At 41.5% G+C, this 16,151-nt stretch overlaps 1 protein-coding gene across 1 annotated transcript in view; it reads right to left on the bottom strand.

The window, feature by feature from the left end:
• The window catches only part of LOC129078111 (acyl-coenzyme A synthetase ACSM1, mitochondrial-like), a 47,967-nt gene extending 38,608 nt beyond the window's left edge, over positions 1-9,359 (bottom strand). Inside the window, 7 exon segments of the mRNA XM_054582790.1 lie at positions 1,827-1,940; positions 1,942-2,020; positions 4,436-4,480; positions 4,483-4,539; positions 4,542-4,640; positions 5,662-5,665; positions 9,168-9,359. Coding sequence (XP_054438765.1) covers positions 1,827-1,940; positions 1,942-2,020; positions 4,436-4,480; positions 4,483-4,539; positions 4,542-4,640; positions 5,662-5,665; positions 9,168-9,359 — 590 coding nt within the window.
• Between the last annotated feature and the right edge of the window lie 6,792 nt (positions 9,360-16,151).

Here is a 16,151-nt window from a genome sequence, read left to right as displayed (position 1 = left end):
AGGTTGATCCATAGAATGTACTCTTAATCACACTGCTGAGCTTGTTTTTCACACAAGGTAAATTTACAGAAATTTAACACTGTAATCTTGGTGATGAGAGGTAGGGAAAGAAAGGGAAGGAGAGTGAGAAATATACGTGTACATCTGCCCTGGTGTAAGCTTGAGACCGCAGATGAAACCTGCAGTTCCCTCAGTCAGTCTTGGTCCTTGGGAGCTTCTAGACTTCAGGGTCTCCTGGGCCTATGATGACTGGCAGTGTCAGCTTCCTACGGTGTTCAAATAAACTACTGGCAGAAAATCCAAATGCTGGAGGAAACACTGGCTCTTGCTGAGAAGTGCTACCTTCCTGGCTCTGGGCAATTTAAGGGATTTTTAAACAGTATTGTTTATTTAATCTTTTTAAATTTAATTATCCAAGTTTTTAAAAACCTGTTTTTCAAGTTATAAGAGAAAGTTTATGTAGAAAGTTACAGACATAGCAGAAGTGAGCCAGCTAGCTGCATAGGCCCAGGAAACAAGCTATAGAGGCAGAAGAAGGGCCCTCGGAACTTAGGAGAAAGACGAAGGTAACACACCTGGGGGGAAGGGGACCGGAAAGACACAGGTGTGCTCCCGAGAGGGAGAGCGCTAACCCTCTGACCTTAGAATCTAGCATAAGATATGACTTTGCTGTAGTGTTTACCTTTTGAGGTTGAGGTAACTTTTTATTTTAAAATGGAAGGGTTACTTTAAGAGGACAGACCCAGTGAAAATTCTATAATGTTATAAACCAGTATAACCTCAATGAAATAAAAAAGTGAGAGAGAAAGAAAATAAACACAGCATGGTTTGTGTTGCAGATGGATAAATGGGGTTCTATGGAACTAACCTCACAGGGTGATGGTCCTAAATTCCTGACTGCGCAGGTCACAGTGAGTCATATCACTTCTTCAGTAAAAGGTTTTAAACCAGCCCAGTCCATTATTCTTGTGCATCTCAGTTAACACACCCTTGAAATACGGAAAATAATACCCCCTGAAGGGGGTATTAACCCTCAAGACAGCATATAATCTTAACTCTCCTGTACCTTGCTTGCTCCCACCTCCCTGTACTCTTTAAATTCCCTCCTTAATTTCAAATGCATAGAAGAAGCTGCAAAACTGACACTCTGCAGCATTTGAGATCTTGCTCCCTGACATATGTGATCAGTTTGGCTCATAAAAACTCTTATAAAACTTCTATACAGGTTTGGATGTTTCCTGCATCAACAGTGTGTGTGATACAAAAAATGCCTGAAGGTTTACAGAATGAGTTTTGGAGGTGGGATCTTTTTGACCTCCGACACGTCCCTAACTTTTCTTGCAAGGTGTCCCTAATGGCACCTGCAAGAGGTTTGCTCCCAGAACTCCCTGCCAGCCACAGCCTCAATTTTTCTTGCAAGTTTTACCTTAAAATTTCATTTTTAATCTCTCATTCAACTTATTCATATATGTGTTTATATAAATATAATATTTTAGATTTCCCACACCTACAAGAAGTTTGAAACACAGTAATCTTCTGACTTTCCCCATCTCCTTTGCACAGTCTCAAGGGTGACTATACTTTAGTGAGAGAATCATAGAAGTGTAATGTCCTTATATTACATATAAAGCGGATTTGGCTAAGAGAGGGAAAGTAACTAGTCCAGGGTCACACAATGAGTCAGTGACATAGCCGGGAAGAGTTTTCTGAAGTCAGACCTGGTGAGTCTCCTACCACCAGCTGTTTGTCCACCAGTGCTGGGGAGTAGATGGCCTTCTTCCACCATTCCTCAGGGAGCAAGCGCATTTATCAGACTGGAAACTCACTTAATCAGGGGCCGTAAGTCCAGCCACCCTTTACAGCTGTGATTAGAGACCAGGAGCTTGATCTTCAGCACGGGACGCTTGGAAGCCACAGAGTCCACTTCTGGGGCAAGTCCACCCCTTGGCATCAGACATGGTTAGTCGATAGAGAATGTCATTGGCCTTCATCTGGACTGTCCTTGGCAAGAAGATAATCCCTGGGGATGAGAAAGGAGATATTTGTTCCATTTTCTGTTTCACAGCCAGGACTTCAGGCCTGGTTTATCTGCATAGAAATCCCCTAACCTCTTGTTATGCAGACCAGCAGCATCAGCACCACCTAGGATATGAAATCCCAGCCCCATCCCAACCCTACGGAATGAAAATCTGCATTTCAATGAGCTCTCCAATTGATTCCCATGCACAGTAAAATTTGAAAATGTTGCCCTAGACTTTTCTACTCAAGGTGGATGCAGCCAGTAGATAGGTGGACCCTACTTTGCACAAATTTACATGGGATCTGAGAATATAGATGCAATTAGGGCAATGTCTCTGACATCAGGACTAGCTGCATTCCTGCCCCTACTTTTCTCCTCCCACTTCCTTCTGTCAGTCCCGGTGTCATTGTGAATCTTCCCTCTTTTCTTCATTCTTCTATCTAAATGTAAATGCATTGTCCCTTGAACTTTCCTACCTTCCCTTCTTTCCTCTATCACCAACAATTAGTTCAAGCCTTTGTGTGCACCTATTAGATTCTAATTTCTCCACCAGATGTCTTGCCCTGAATCTTCCATATTATTTCCTGCTAAGTTCCACAGAGCATCGACTTACCTCCTTCACATTTCTTGTCTTCACTAACACCTGTGCCCTCTCCAGGAAAATATCACACTCCCCATTCTGACACTGAAGATGGCACTCACTCTCCACCTTTCTCTCCCACAACTTTATTTTCTATTTCAAAAAGGCCATTCTTCACAAAGGCTACTCCTGACTCGAAGGCTTTGTATATGCTCTGCCTATTCTTGGAATTTCCTTCTTTTGCTTCTACTCCTTTTTAATAGTGCTTATCCCAGAGGGCTCAGCTCATGTCTTAAGATTTCTCATGGGCCATCTCTTAGCTCTTCAGATAACATGGATTCTTTATATTCCCTCTGCTGTTGCTGTTAACTTTTTTAAATAAATTATTTATTTATTTTTAGATAGGGGAAGAGAGGGAGAAAGAGGGAGAGAAACATCAATGGAGAGAAACATCAACTGGTTGCCTTCTGCACAACCCCAACCAGATCTGGCCGGCAACCCAGGCATGTGCCCTGATCAGAAATTGAACCAGTGACCCTTAGGTTCGTAGGCAGATGCTCAACCCACTAAGCCACACCAGCAAGAGCTGTTGCTGTTCATTTTTGATTCCATGTGACCTTGATGGATTGACCGACTATTTTATTTGTGCATGTGTGGGAGAGAGAAAGTATATAACCAAGAGCATGAACAGATTGTTGTGTGAACCTCCAGCAACAAATGCTTCAACTGAAGTGATTCAAAAAAGAATCCATGGGTCCCATACTGATTCTACATTAGATAGATAGATCTCTACAGAAGAATGCTGATAAATGTAGACGGGGTGATATAAACTAAAATCCTCATATAAAACCACCATAATAAGATTCAATTCAGTCAAGAACCATCAGTGGATACTCAAACTACAGGGTGAAAGACAGTAGGAGAACAGGATATTCACTCAGTCTCATAAGTATTACACCACAGACTACTACTTACTAATTATGAAGGGGAAAGATGCCTTTACAAAGATAACTATCACCTTTCTATTGAGATAAGACAGTATCACTGATGAAAGTACCAAAAACTTTATATACCCCCTAATGTGATGCACTGAAAAAGACACAACCCTGTCTTCTCAGTACTCCTGCTAAAAACATTTAACATGAATATAATCCTAAAACAAGAGTCAGAAATACAAATTTGTATGGATCTTCCACAAAGCAACTGGCTTAGACACCTCAAAAATGTCACTGTCATGCAGAAAAGGCTAGGGAACCATTCTAGATTAAATAAGACCGAGAAGACATGACAAGTAAATGCAATGCATGATCCTCAGTTGGATTTTGGACTTAAAGAAATGGCTTTCGAGGACATTATTAAGACAATTGAGGAATTTTGACTATGGATATATATCAGGTCACTGTATTGTATCAATATCAGACTTCTTGTGTGATAAGTCTCTTGTGGTTATGTGAAGGAAATGTCTGGGATCCAGCGTCTATAGGTATTTATAGGTGTCACTCAGTGGGTGGGCTCAAATATGGCTTCAGGTTAACAATTGATGAATCTTAAAAAGTAATAATGTCTGAGACTGTGCAAGAGAAAGGGGTGTGTGTGTGTGTGTGTGTGTGTGTGTGTGTGTGAAAGAGAACTATGGCATTGCCTTTGAGCATATGTGAGTGTGAGACAGAGAGTGAGTGAGAAGGAGTAAAAAAATATTTGAAGGAGTCTGAGAAAAAGACTGTGAACAAGAAAGAATGAAGGGGAAGAGAAAGTACCTAATATTCCAGGACCAATTGGCTCTGGGACATTCCTCATGGCCCAGTGGTCTCTAGAGGTCTCTTTGAGTCACTGACCTGTTCGGATGCAGCCCAGGGCCACCGGCCACCACTCAGGCACTCAGGCAGAATCAAGGCTGGCCGTTCTCCCTGCTGCGGGTTACAGGTCTGTGGGAAGGCATGGCTACACGACAGGTTAAGTCTGTCACCTCTCTGAAACTCCACTTCACTTCTTCTCCTTTGTCATTCACCCACCACAGGGCTGGGTTTGGGCCTAGTTTGCCTTCCAGGTGAAGATCACATAGCACGTGTTACTTCCTGCTTCAAAGGAAAAGGGCACTTTTTTCCTCAATCCACTGTCATCGTCACATTCCACTGTGAACATAGCTCAGGGACTATGACCCCATTTTAAATCACTTAAAGTGCCAAGGGAAGTCAGGGGTGGGATGTGATCCAGCCAGCTTCTTCTGGTTTGCTGTAGCCACCTCCTGTTAAATCATGTAAAACTGTAACGGGGCACAGTCAGGCCCCCCCCCCCACCCCTCACAAAGTGTATTTGTAATGGGGTCCGGAGATTAGGGTGTCCAAGAAAAATATATTCTCCCCACCCCAGGGCAGGCTGCCATGGGGGATGGGAGCCTTGAGCAGAGCCATTGAGAGTCATTTTGTGTGTCAATAACATAATAGCTTCATTCCTCATTTGCAAAGAGGGTTATTTTGCATATCACCAAAGCTAATCAGAAAGGTTTAAAAGACTATATACGGAATGTAACTGGGAGAGAGGGAGGAGAGACAGGGGCCCGCAGGAGAGACAAAGGGACACAGACTCCGGAGAACAGTGTGAAGACCACGCAGGAAGAAAGAGGGGAGAAAGGACTCTTGCCAGTGGGCCAGGAGAAAGTGCCACATGGTTATGGATTAAGAGCTGGAGATCGCGGCGACGCAGCAGATGGTGCCGAGACACGCGAGAGGTCTGCCTAGCTGAGCCCCGGACTTCTGTTCCTTTTTTCTTCTGAAGGACGGTACCCCTGACTGGCCTGACTGGCCTGACTGGCCTGACTGGGCAAAGGGGGGAAGGCAGGATGGTGTGTGTGCTGGTGATTGTTTCGAAGGGATTTTGAGGTTTAAGGGTGACATTTAGCCATTAATCAAATCTGTATAACTTTTGAATAAATAGTTCCTTTGCTTTTCACCAAACTCTGCCATTCAGAGCCATCATTCCAAGGGCGGCGGGCAAAGGACCCACAACCCAGGGGTCCCAGGGAAGGAGGGTGTCGTTTCGGTAATAACTATCTGGGCACCACCCTCCTCCGCCCCGCCGCCACGGGTCCTTTTGTTCGGTAACAAAACCATGAATTGCCTTAAGATTTTAAGACTTAAAGCCCCATTCCCCCTTGTGTCTGCTTTAGTACTATACAGACAGTGGGTTCCTCCTTGTGCCTCAGTTTTCTCATCTATGAAGTGGGAACAGTAATATTACATAGAAGGTAGTCAAGTCTAACTGAATTATTTAAATGAGTAAAGTGTATATAACAGTGCCTGCCACAAGTGGGTACTCAATAAATACTCCTATTATTACAATTGTTACACAATAAAAGAGGCTGATTTAGGTTCTGAATATTTGGGGGAATTTATTTTTAAAATTAAGTTACCTCTAAAGGTGAAAATCACAAGCAGCAGACTGGGAAGCTCTAGGTCCCCCATTCCTTCAGAGAAACATCAAGTAAACAACAGGCTAAAATAGCTTTTTGGGAGCTCTTGAAACAGTCAAGAATTTGCAGCAACCAACAAATACCCAAATAATTAAAGCCATACTCTGAACAGGAGGACATTTTGTGATGTTTTTGCTCATTTTTGCACCACCCCTTCTCTGACGTGGTGCTGCATGGTTGGGAGAAAGTCCCCCAACTCCCAGTCCCTCCTTTGGACAGAAGGAAAAGAGTGAAACTTGTTTGCAACTCTCAATGGGAGTAAGATGTCCCTAGAAAGGAATGAGGTTTTCATATGCAATTAAAGTTACATTGTTATTAGTTAAAAATAGATTGTTTTCACTTTAAGATATTGTATGTAATATATACAATATACAATATACACAGAAGGAAATTAGAAGAAAATAAAAATGTCACTCCAAAAAAAAAAAAATCAACTAAACACAAAAGAAAGATGTAAACAGAGCAAATGAGGGACGAAATAAAAGCTATGACATCAAGAAAACAACTAACAAAATGGCAATAGTAAGTCCTTTCCTATCAGTTATTATTTTAAATGTAAGTGAACTAAATTCCCCAATCAAAAGACAGAGATTGGCAGAATGAATTAAAAAAAAAAAGTCCAACTATGTTTTTCTACAAAATTATAGAATATAATAAAACCAATAAAAATTCAGATTCTTTGCAATAAAATGTTAACAAGGTAGTATCAATTTATAAAACCAAAACCATAGTTATATTATGATCCAAATTTAATAATAATTATCCACTTAGGGGATGGCGGAGGAGGATAGTTGTGGAAAGAAGGACAAGGAACTAGTCAAAGAACATGTATGAATGACCCATGGACATGGACAACAATGGAGATTGACTGGGAGCTGGGCGGGTGGGCTGTGTGGAGGAGAGCAAGGGGGGATGGGGAGTGGCGGGAAATGGGACAACTGTAATAGAATAACAAAAAAAAATAAAATAAGTAAACAAAAATAATTATTCACTTGTTAATTCAATATTACTAAGTTCTTGATTTCTTAGGCACTGTTCTTAGACCAAAAGGATACAATGGTAAACAAGACACATATATACACACATATGTAAATGGCTTTAAATATTTATGGCCAATTTTCATTTTCTCATTTAAATCACCTGTCTTATATCCCCTGAGTTTTCTAGAATGAGCATGACTTTTTTTTTAAATACCTTTTTAATTCCCCAAATAAAACATGTTCAGAGGAAAGAGTCAGGCAATGCAGAAACATGAGCAGAAAAGGTTCTTATAAGCAACAGAGTTCCTTCAGACTTCTTATCACAGTTTTACTCCCTGAACATTAGCACTGAAAATGGTTTAGTGTATATTTTTCCAGCAATTTTTTTCCCACAGATACACAAACATGATCCTACTACTTTTGACACAGATGACTGGAACAAAAGAGTGTATCTCCCCTGAGATAAGATTAATTTATGTGCATATACATATGTCTTTATGTCTATAAAAAAATCAGTGCTATGAAAAAACTTCTTGCACAACAGATTAAAGAATTTTAACAAGTATTTATGATAAGTAGTGCACTGCTTATATAAGGAGAGTATAGTATGTAATATTTCTGTAGGAGTTTTAAAAATAATGGAAAAGCTGGCATAGCAAGGTAGAAAACAATTGTTGCTCAGAATTCAGATAGTATTTTAAGCCTTAATTCTTGCACCATGAAGAAGACATCACTCAAGTGCTTATGGATTTTTGTTCTAAGAATTAATCTGATAATATGATATTGACATATAGCTGTTTTTGAGAAGGTAAAACAATCCTTAAACTGGATTTGAAATTTAAAGTTGTAGGAGGTAAGATATGAAGCCATCTCATGGTGCAAAAGGTCTTTATCAGATTTTTGATCAGGGGAGTAATTAAGGTCAATTCATAGTCTGAGGGAAGAGATGGTTTGGCATCATCAGACTGTGAACCAGGTTAAATAATGGATTTCAGAATTAGACAGCCTGGACCCACACAAATCCTCCATCTTTACTGATTAGGTATGGAATTTCTGTAGGTTATTTAAAACTCTTGGAACCTCAGTTTTCTCATCTGGGAAATGCAAATAATAGTGCCCATCTAATCAGACCATTAAATGCAAAGTGCTTGACATAGCATATAAAGAATGTTCTTCATAACCAAAAGCTCTATTTTCCTTGGAGTTATTATGAGAATTCAGAGAAAGGAAAAAGAAAGAGGTAGGAGAAAGCTCCCATGAAAGGCATATAAACCTTGAATATTCACATATGAATGCATGTTCATAGGAAACTGAAAAATTCTGCCAATTCCCTGACTCCATCACAGGTGAATTCTCTCTTTGTACAAAGATAATGTTGGGTAACTTTTCACATTGTGAACATCATCAGCTGACACTTAGTAGCTGGAATACCACCCATTGCCTACCCAACACCTGGTGTCATCACTGCTCCTCTTTTGGTCTATTGCGAGGGGCGGGGAACCAAGCCCTTGGGTTTTCCTGAAAAGCCATGTTTTTCAGGGACTACAGGGACTGGTTTCTCTGGACATGCTCAAATGCCACACCCAAGTCAGTAGTTGATAGGGAGGATTCAGCTGGACTTGCTGTCCTCATAGGAAGATTGATGACATGACTAAGCTCTGTGTCAGATGCTTACATGCACAATCAGGTAGTCTGTCCCTTCCCTCTGGGTTTAGCCTGAGGTTAGATCCAAGTTTGATGTGATGAATTCCAGTTAGACTTACAGTCCCATTAGTTGAAGGTCACAATTCAGATTAGTAGCAACTTGCTGACCTTGTGATTATATCTTTGCAGTTGGTCACAAGTATTTGACTGTGTACCAGATACTTTTACCTCCTACCTTCTTTCTTAAATGAGATTATCCCCATTTCATAGATAAAACCACTGAGGCTCGGAGAAGTGAAGAAGTGGCCAGGCTGAGAATAGAACCCAAAACATAAGCTTTTCCCATGACACTGGTGAGCTAAGACAGAAGCTGTATTTGTTCTGTGGCCTTCAGCCTGCTAGGAGCACAATAAGCCAGGGAGGCCACTCCTGTCCTCACCCACCCCCATCCCCCCAACACAGGTGCCTCCTCACCTTTTCCGTTTGAGTCCAGTAGTCTAGTACATCTCTTGCAAAATTAAATTCCTCTGGTGTATCATAGTCATTCCACCTCAGGGCTCGAGTTGCTGATAAAGATTGGTAGCACAAGGAGCGAGGAGCAGGGTGGAAGACATGGTAGGATTTGAAGGGACCCCAAAGGACCCAGAACCTCATCAACCACTGCATTGGGAGCAGTCTTCAGGAAGCAGGCATGGAATTCTCAGGTCGCCACCTGCCTTGGGAAGAGACGGCTAATAAGTTGGTCATGGAGCAGGACTTCCCCCCTGAGATGAAGGCACATTTCTGGTTAATGGCTAGAGCTTTGTTTCAGCTGACCAGTATTTGGAAGGCACAACTTATTGACTTAGGATTTAGGATTTCCCTTCCCAGCTCAGTAACCACAAGGTAGAGAATTATGGGGAGGGATTATGGCTACTAGCTGAGGTTGGTGCACGTTCCTGAGGGTCTTCTTCTCTTTCACTCTCTGGGATTAAAGCTCAGTCGTCAGCCATGTGACCAGTCCCTTTGTGGTAGAAACTCACCATTTGACAGTCTTATACTCCATGCTAGCCTTGCTCTGGAGACCTCTCTTCCTGCTGAACCCAGCTGTGTAGTTATCATGAAAGCTGTTATATTTTTACATGGTTCCAGCCCCTGCCCATGTTGATTGGTCTAGGGTTGAGCAATCATTCCTTACAATTTTTTAATCCAGACCTGGCTATTTATAATTCCTCTCCCAAATTTGTGTGTGTGCGCGAGCATGTGTGTGCGCTTGTTACCAAAGAGTGTAAAGGCAGTCTCTCTGATGGAAGGCATGAAGTGCATCTGAGGAACTGTCATGTGAGGATAACTGCTCTGCATGAGAGGAGAAAACTGATGTGCAAAGATGTAGAACTAAAGGGCAGAGAGTTCCTCAGAGGCATTTGTGCTGCTGGTGCATATTGTTCCTAAAGCTCATCTGCATCTCTACCTCTCTTGTTAATATTCTGCTCTGGGTTCTGCGAGTCAACAATTTTTCCTGCCTGAGATTATGTTTCAGTCACTTGAGACTATAAGGATATTGCCAAATATGCACCACCACACTCAGGTCAGATGAGGCTGATATCATAGCACCTTCCCTATTGGACTGGGGCCCGGCCTCAGGGTTTTCCCCAGGACAGCTTTCCGGGCAGCTATTACCAATAATCCATCAGACTTGACCCGTGAAACTTCTTTGCCACTCCAGATCCCAACAAGTGTGCCCACAAAATAGGAGCAAAACCCTCATTTATTAGGGTCCTTCTTGAAGTTTGAATGTAAAAATTGGCTTAAGCTAGAATTATCTTTCCATCAGGATGTTGACTATGAGGAAGATGCGTCACAAACAGCTTTGAGGTTCAAGCAGTTTATTACTGCAAACAGTTAAGTTTCTTGTCCCTCAGTTTCAGCAATAAAATAATACTGTTTGACAAGAGACCCATAGAACAGACGAATAAAACTTGACTTAATTTATTTTCAGGCCATTTTGACCACTAATAACCTAACCTCAATTAATTTTGATGCTGTCCTCAGAACCCTGCTTCACATTCCCAGTAGGAAAGCCACAGCTGAATACAAAATTGGCTTCTGTCGACAGAAGCAAGGATAGAAATACAAAAAAAAAAAAAAAAAATCACCACTTGAGTTTGCTTGTCAGCATGCGTCTTTAGGCCACATAAACTACAATATGTCCCTTCCTTTTTAGTGCCTGTCAATCAACAGTGCCATCTATTGTTTGGCCAGAGAATCATTGGGAAAGAAAGGTCCTGAGATATCAGCTGGTCCAAATCTGGCCTTCAGATGTATATCCTTTGTCCCTTAGTCTTTGAAGGAAAAATTATCTGCTTCATTCAAGTGGGCTGTTCTCCAACTTTTCAGGGTTCCCACCACTCCTTATTTTGTCACCGCTCCCTGCTTCTCCACTTACTGCACCTGTTCAGCTTCTGTGGACATTTAAGCTTAAAACCCTGATCCAGGCCAACATCCCAAGAGAGGTGGGAATTTCTCCAAAGTTGCAAGGCAAGTTTATTAGCTGAACTGATTCTAGAAGCCTCCCCTCCCTGCTATTATTTCCTCCACAGGCAAGAACTGGTTTAGAGCAGCAATACCAGACTCTCCCTGGCCAGGTGGTTTAGTTGGTTGGAACATCATCTCATACACCACAAGGTTGTGGTTTCAATTCCCAGTCAGGGCACATACCTAGGTTCTGGGTTTGATGCCCAGTCAGGGCATGTACAGGAGGCAACCAATCAATGTTTCTCACATCAATGTTTCTCTCTCTCTTTCCCCTTCCCTCATCATTAAACATATCCTTGGGGGTCTATTTTTAGACCCAGGTGTGTAAATGACCCAGCTTCCTTTCAAAGGGCAGTTCAAACAACCCCTCAATAAGTGGCTGAAGACCAAAACCAAAGTGAGAGGAATAACAAGGAAATTAATTAAGCCTTTATTATGGGCTAAACTGTATCCCCTCAAAATCTATTCGTTCAAGTCCTATCCCCCAGTACTTCAGAATGAGACTGTATTTGGAGGAAGAATTTTAAAGAGGTAATTAAGTTAAACTGAGGTCATTAGATGGACCATAATCCAATATGTTGTCCTTATGAGAAGAGATTAGCACACAGACACACACACACAGAGAATGTTATGTGAACACAAAGACAGCCAAGAGGCTAAACCTCAGGAGAGACGAACCCTGCTGACACTTTGATCTCAGACTTCTTGCCTCCAGCACTGTGAGAAAATAAATTTCTGATGTTTAAGCCCCCCAGTTTGTGGTATTTTGTTCTGGCAACCCAAGAAGACTAATACACTTCTTTTAATCAAATCAAAAAGAAATTACTTCAGCACTATCTTATAAATGTGTTTGAAATTCTAATTTAATCTTCATCATATGGGTGTGCCAAACACCACAAGCTCCCAACTTGTGGTAGCTGAGGGCATGCCCTTAGGAGCCAAACAAATTCCCTTCTTCCCTTCTATCTCTGTCTCTCTCTCTTCCCTTCTTGTTCTCCCGCCTCCTCCAAGGATAATTTGTTGATTTTAGATCAAGGATGGGGGACAGGGAGACAGAGAGAGAAAGGAACATCGATGTGAGATAGAAACATTGATTGGTTGCCTCCCGTACCCACCCCAGCTGGGGATCGAGCCTGAGAACTTTGGTGTACAACGCTCCAACCAACTTAGCCACGTGGCCAGGGCATAGGCAAGTTTTTTAACCTCTCTCTAAACTGTGGATATATTGGCAACATCTGTTTCCTAATGTGGTAGTGAATAAATAAGAGACATCCTGTATAAAGTACAAAAGCACAGACTCAGCACAGATGAGTACTCCAGATATGGGAGCTAAACACTCTCTCTGGGGAAACTCTCATTGAATAATTAAGCTTCAAAAAAAAGAAATGGCTGCTTGATATTTGCAATTAGAATCTAATGAAAAGGGACAGGGATAAACTCCTGAACATGAGCACCCACAATGTCCAACTTCTGCATTAATAAGTTAAGAACCTAATTTCACTGTGTGTTAAGAAGACTAAAAGTCAGAGATACCTATACTTAAATGTCTATCTTTATCTACATGTATATCTGTCTTTATAAGTATAATTTCTATATCTATAATTATGCCAATATCTACTGTCATTATCTGTATCTATCATATCTGTAACTACATCTATATCTGGATCTATAATTGTTTGTATATGTATATGTATACCTATTCCTCATAATCACTGACACATTGGCACTCAACAAAATGTTATATTTTCCCTTTTTGTCATAGTTCAGAAAACTAAAAGATGGAAATAGGGAAGAGAAAATTCAGTGTGGCTACAGAATGTCTGAATTACAGATAAATATATTTTTCATTCATTAAATATTTACTATGCCACATATGGTTTTAGATACCATCAGAGATTAATTAGACTGCAAGAGTTCCTACCCTCTTGGAATTTATAGTCCAAGGCAGAGGTTTTCAACCACAGTGCCATGGCACACCAGTATGCTGCAAGAGGTACACCGTGTACCACAAGAATTTTTAAAACATGCAATATCCCTGGCCAGGTAGCTCATTTGATTACAGCATCATCTTGATACCCCAAGGATGGGAGTTTGATCCCCAGTCAGAGCACATACAAGAATCAACTAATGAATGCCTCAATAAATGAAATAACAAATCGAGGTTTCTCTCTCTCTTTCTTTCTCTTTCTCTCTCTCTCTCTCATGTTCAATATCAATAAATAAACATTTTTTAAAACATGCAATAGCTGACTTTTGAGTCAGGAGCACTGACCTCTTTTCCCTCAGATTGTCAAATAAAAAAATGACAACAGACACCCTGGCCAGTGTGGCTCAATTGGTTGGAGTGTCGTCCCATAACCAAAAGATTGTGGGATCTATTCCTGCTCTGGGTACATATGGGAGGCAACCAATTGATGCTTCTCTCTCGCATCAATATTACTCTCCCTTCCTCTCTCTCTAAAAGCAATGAAAAAAAAATGTCCTTGAGTAAGGATTTTTTAAAAATAAAAAAATGATGACAACAGCCAACACAACAATAGCTTTCCAGTGTGAATGAGTCAAAATTATACGGGTTTTTTTTTTGGTCAGATCAGCAAAAATACATTTTTTGGTGTGCCACAGAATCTTAGTAATTAGTTTATATGTGCCATCAGATGAAAAAGATTAAGAATCGCAGTTCTAAGGGTACTCTACAAAATAGTTTTAAAGATTTTATTTATTTATTTGTAGAGAGAGGGAAAGGGAGGGAGAAAGAGAAAGAAACATCAATGTGTGGTTGCCTTTCTTGCACCCCCTACTGGGGGCCTGGTCCACAACCCAGGCATATGTCCTGACTGGGAACAGAATCGGCGACCCTTTGGTTCTCAGGCTGGCACTCAATCCACTGAGCCACACCAGCCACGGCTAAAATAGTTTTAAAGAACAATCTTTTGGAATGCTATAGAGTGCATTTTGAAGTCAGGTTGGCATTGTGGCTTTGGGAGGTGGCTCAGCTCACTGGTATATGCGCAGGTCCACAGTTCCTTGAACAGTTCCTGAGACAGAGCTCTGATTTCACTACACTTTGGCCTGAAAAAAAAAGCTATTTATTTTATAAAACAATAGACTTCTTATTTTATAAAACAACAGAGTCACCGGAGATCAATTTTGCCTCCATTGAGTATTAGGTGAGTGATTTTGGCCACTATTTGCATCTCTGAACTTGAGGGTACAATAATAAAACCTACTGTCCAGCTTCCCACAGGTTTAGTAAGGTAATCTACAAAAGTCACTTTGCCAGCACTGTGTCTAATAAAGATAAGGACTCAATAAATGTTGAAGTGCCCTGTAACACTCACCCCCCCGCCCCCAGTTAGACATTACAATTAAAAAAAAAAATGAAAGCCATGCCCTTTATGTAATGTGAACCCACTACTGAAGAGTGGAGTCTCCTTTCAAATATTCACCTGCTGGGCCTTTTTTTACTCCCCTCTGCACCCTCCACTCATGGAGAGCTGTCTAACATTAAATTGATCACCTGCTATGTGCCAGCCACTGTGCTAGGCATAGCATGTGCACATTCCCATTTCCTCCCCTACCCAATATCACCACCTTCATTCTGCAGTTAAGTATCAGAGAGGTTAAGAAACTTGCTGAAGGTCAGCCAACTTGCCAGAAATTGAAATTGGGTTTTCAGATTTTAAGTTCAGGGCTCTGTATATACCTACTGCCCCCAGACACACACGCATGCAAGCACACACACAAAAAAGCTGTCATTCACCTCTCATCTGCCTCCGTCTTACCTGGGACTGGGGACTTAGCTGGGCCAGGTCTTCAACTGGTATGAAGAAGGGAACTTCGCACGTTTAGTTCTCTCTACTCAGCAGTAGAAACTGAATGTGCCCGTAACTGAACTTAGCTCTTGCCAGACAGGGTGAAGTACTTGGCAGGAATCAACTCAGGAGGAAGAAGACATTCAGGTGGGATGGGGTAGAGAGCAATCACAGGGCTTCACAGAGAGAAACAGGTTAGAAAAACAAACTATATGAAGTCACCACCAGTTCTTGTGGAATGACCTGCAGTGTGAATGAACAAATTAAATTGACTGGACCACTTCCTCTGTTCTTTGTGGCTAACTTGCTCCCCTTGCCCAGCCCTGTACCTCCAATGTTTTCATTTAAACAAGAGCCAAATGGTAGTGTGCCTAGTAAATATTTAAAGCCAGTGCTCTGCAGGCAGAAATATTTGAGTTTAAGTCCCAGGTCTGCCATTTACCATTTCTTTGACCTTTGCTGACCTCCTTTCTCTATGCTTCAGGTTCCTTATTCATAAAATGGGGATGACGATAGTGACACCTATCTCCTGTGGTTGTTTTGTTGTTGTTTGGATAAGATGAAATAATTTGTGAAAGCATATAGCACAGTGCTGGGCATAATCAAAATTGGCTATTTTTATTAATTTAAGATTCTAAGTGAAATCCTACTTAGGATTGTATACTAGCAAAATGAAGGGCCTTTGGAATCCTAACGTCCTGAGCTTAAATCCTGGTTCAGCCATTTATAAGAAGGCCCATGTGCGAGCCATTTGCCTATTCTAATCTTGGTCTTCTTTGTCTGAAAAATGGAAGCATGGGGGTTGTTAATAAATTTGTCCCATGGGATCTCTGAAAGGACTGCAGGATGTAATGCCTGTAAAGTGCCTGGCCAGGCATGCGGACGCTGAGGTGATACTGAGGTTGCCTTGACTAAGCCTGGCTTGTCACAAGTAGTGACTCGAACTGTCAGTTTTATACTAGAGCCATTTGGGGGGTGTTGTTGAGTGATAGAGGAATCTCCAGTATTCCGACACAATTCCCCCGGTACATTTTGCCCCCCAACCTCCACTGAACCAGGGAGAGGGATCCCATCATTCAAACTCACCACCAAAGGTTACTGGAAACACTGAGAATGTCCCTGCCATGGCTGG

This window comes from Pteronotus mesoamericanus, unplaced genomic scaffold (assembly GCF_021234165.1).
Source record: "Pteronotus mesoamericanus isolate MK-2021 breed Mesoamerican mustached bat unplaced genomic scaffold, CSHL_Meso_final contig_72, whole genome shotgun sequence".
Lineage (NCBI taxonomy): Eukaryota > Metazoa > Chordata > Mammalia > Chiroptera > Mormoopidae > Pteronotus > Pteronotus mesoamericanus.
Note: the sequence above shows the minus strand (reverse complement) of the source record. Positions and strands in the feature narration are given on the sequence as shown.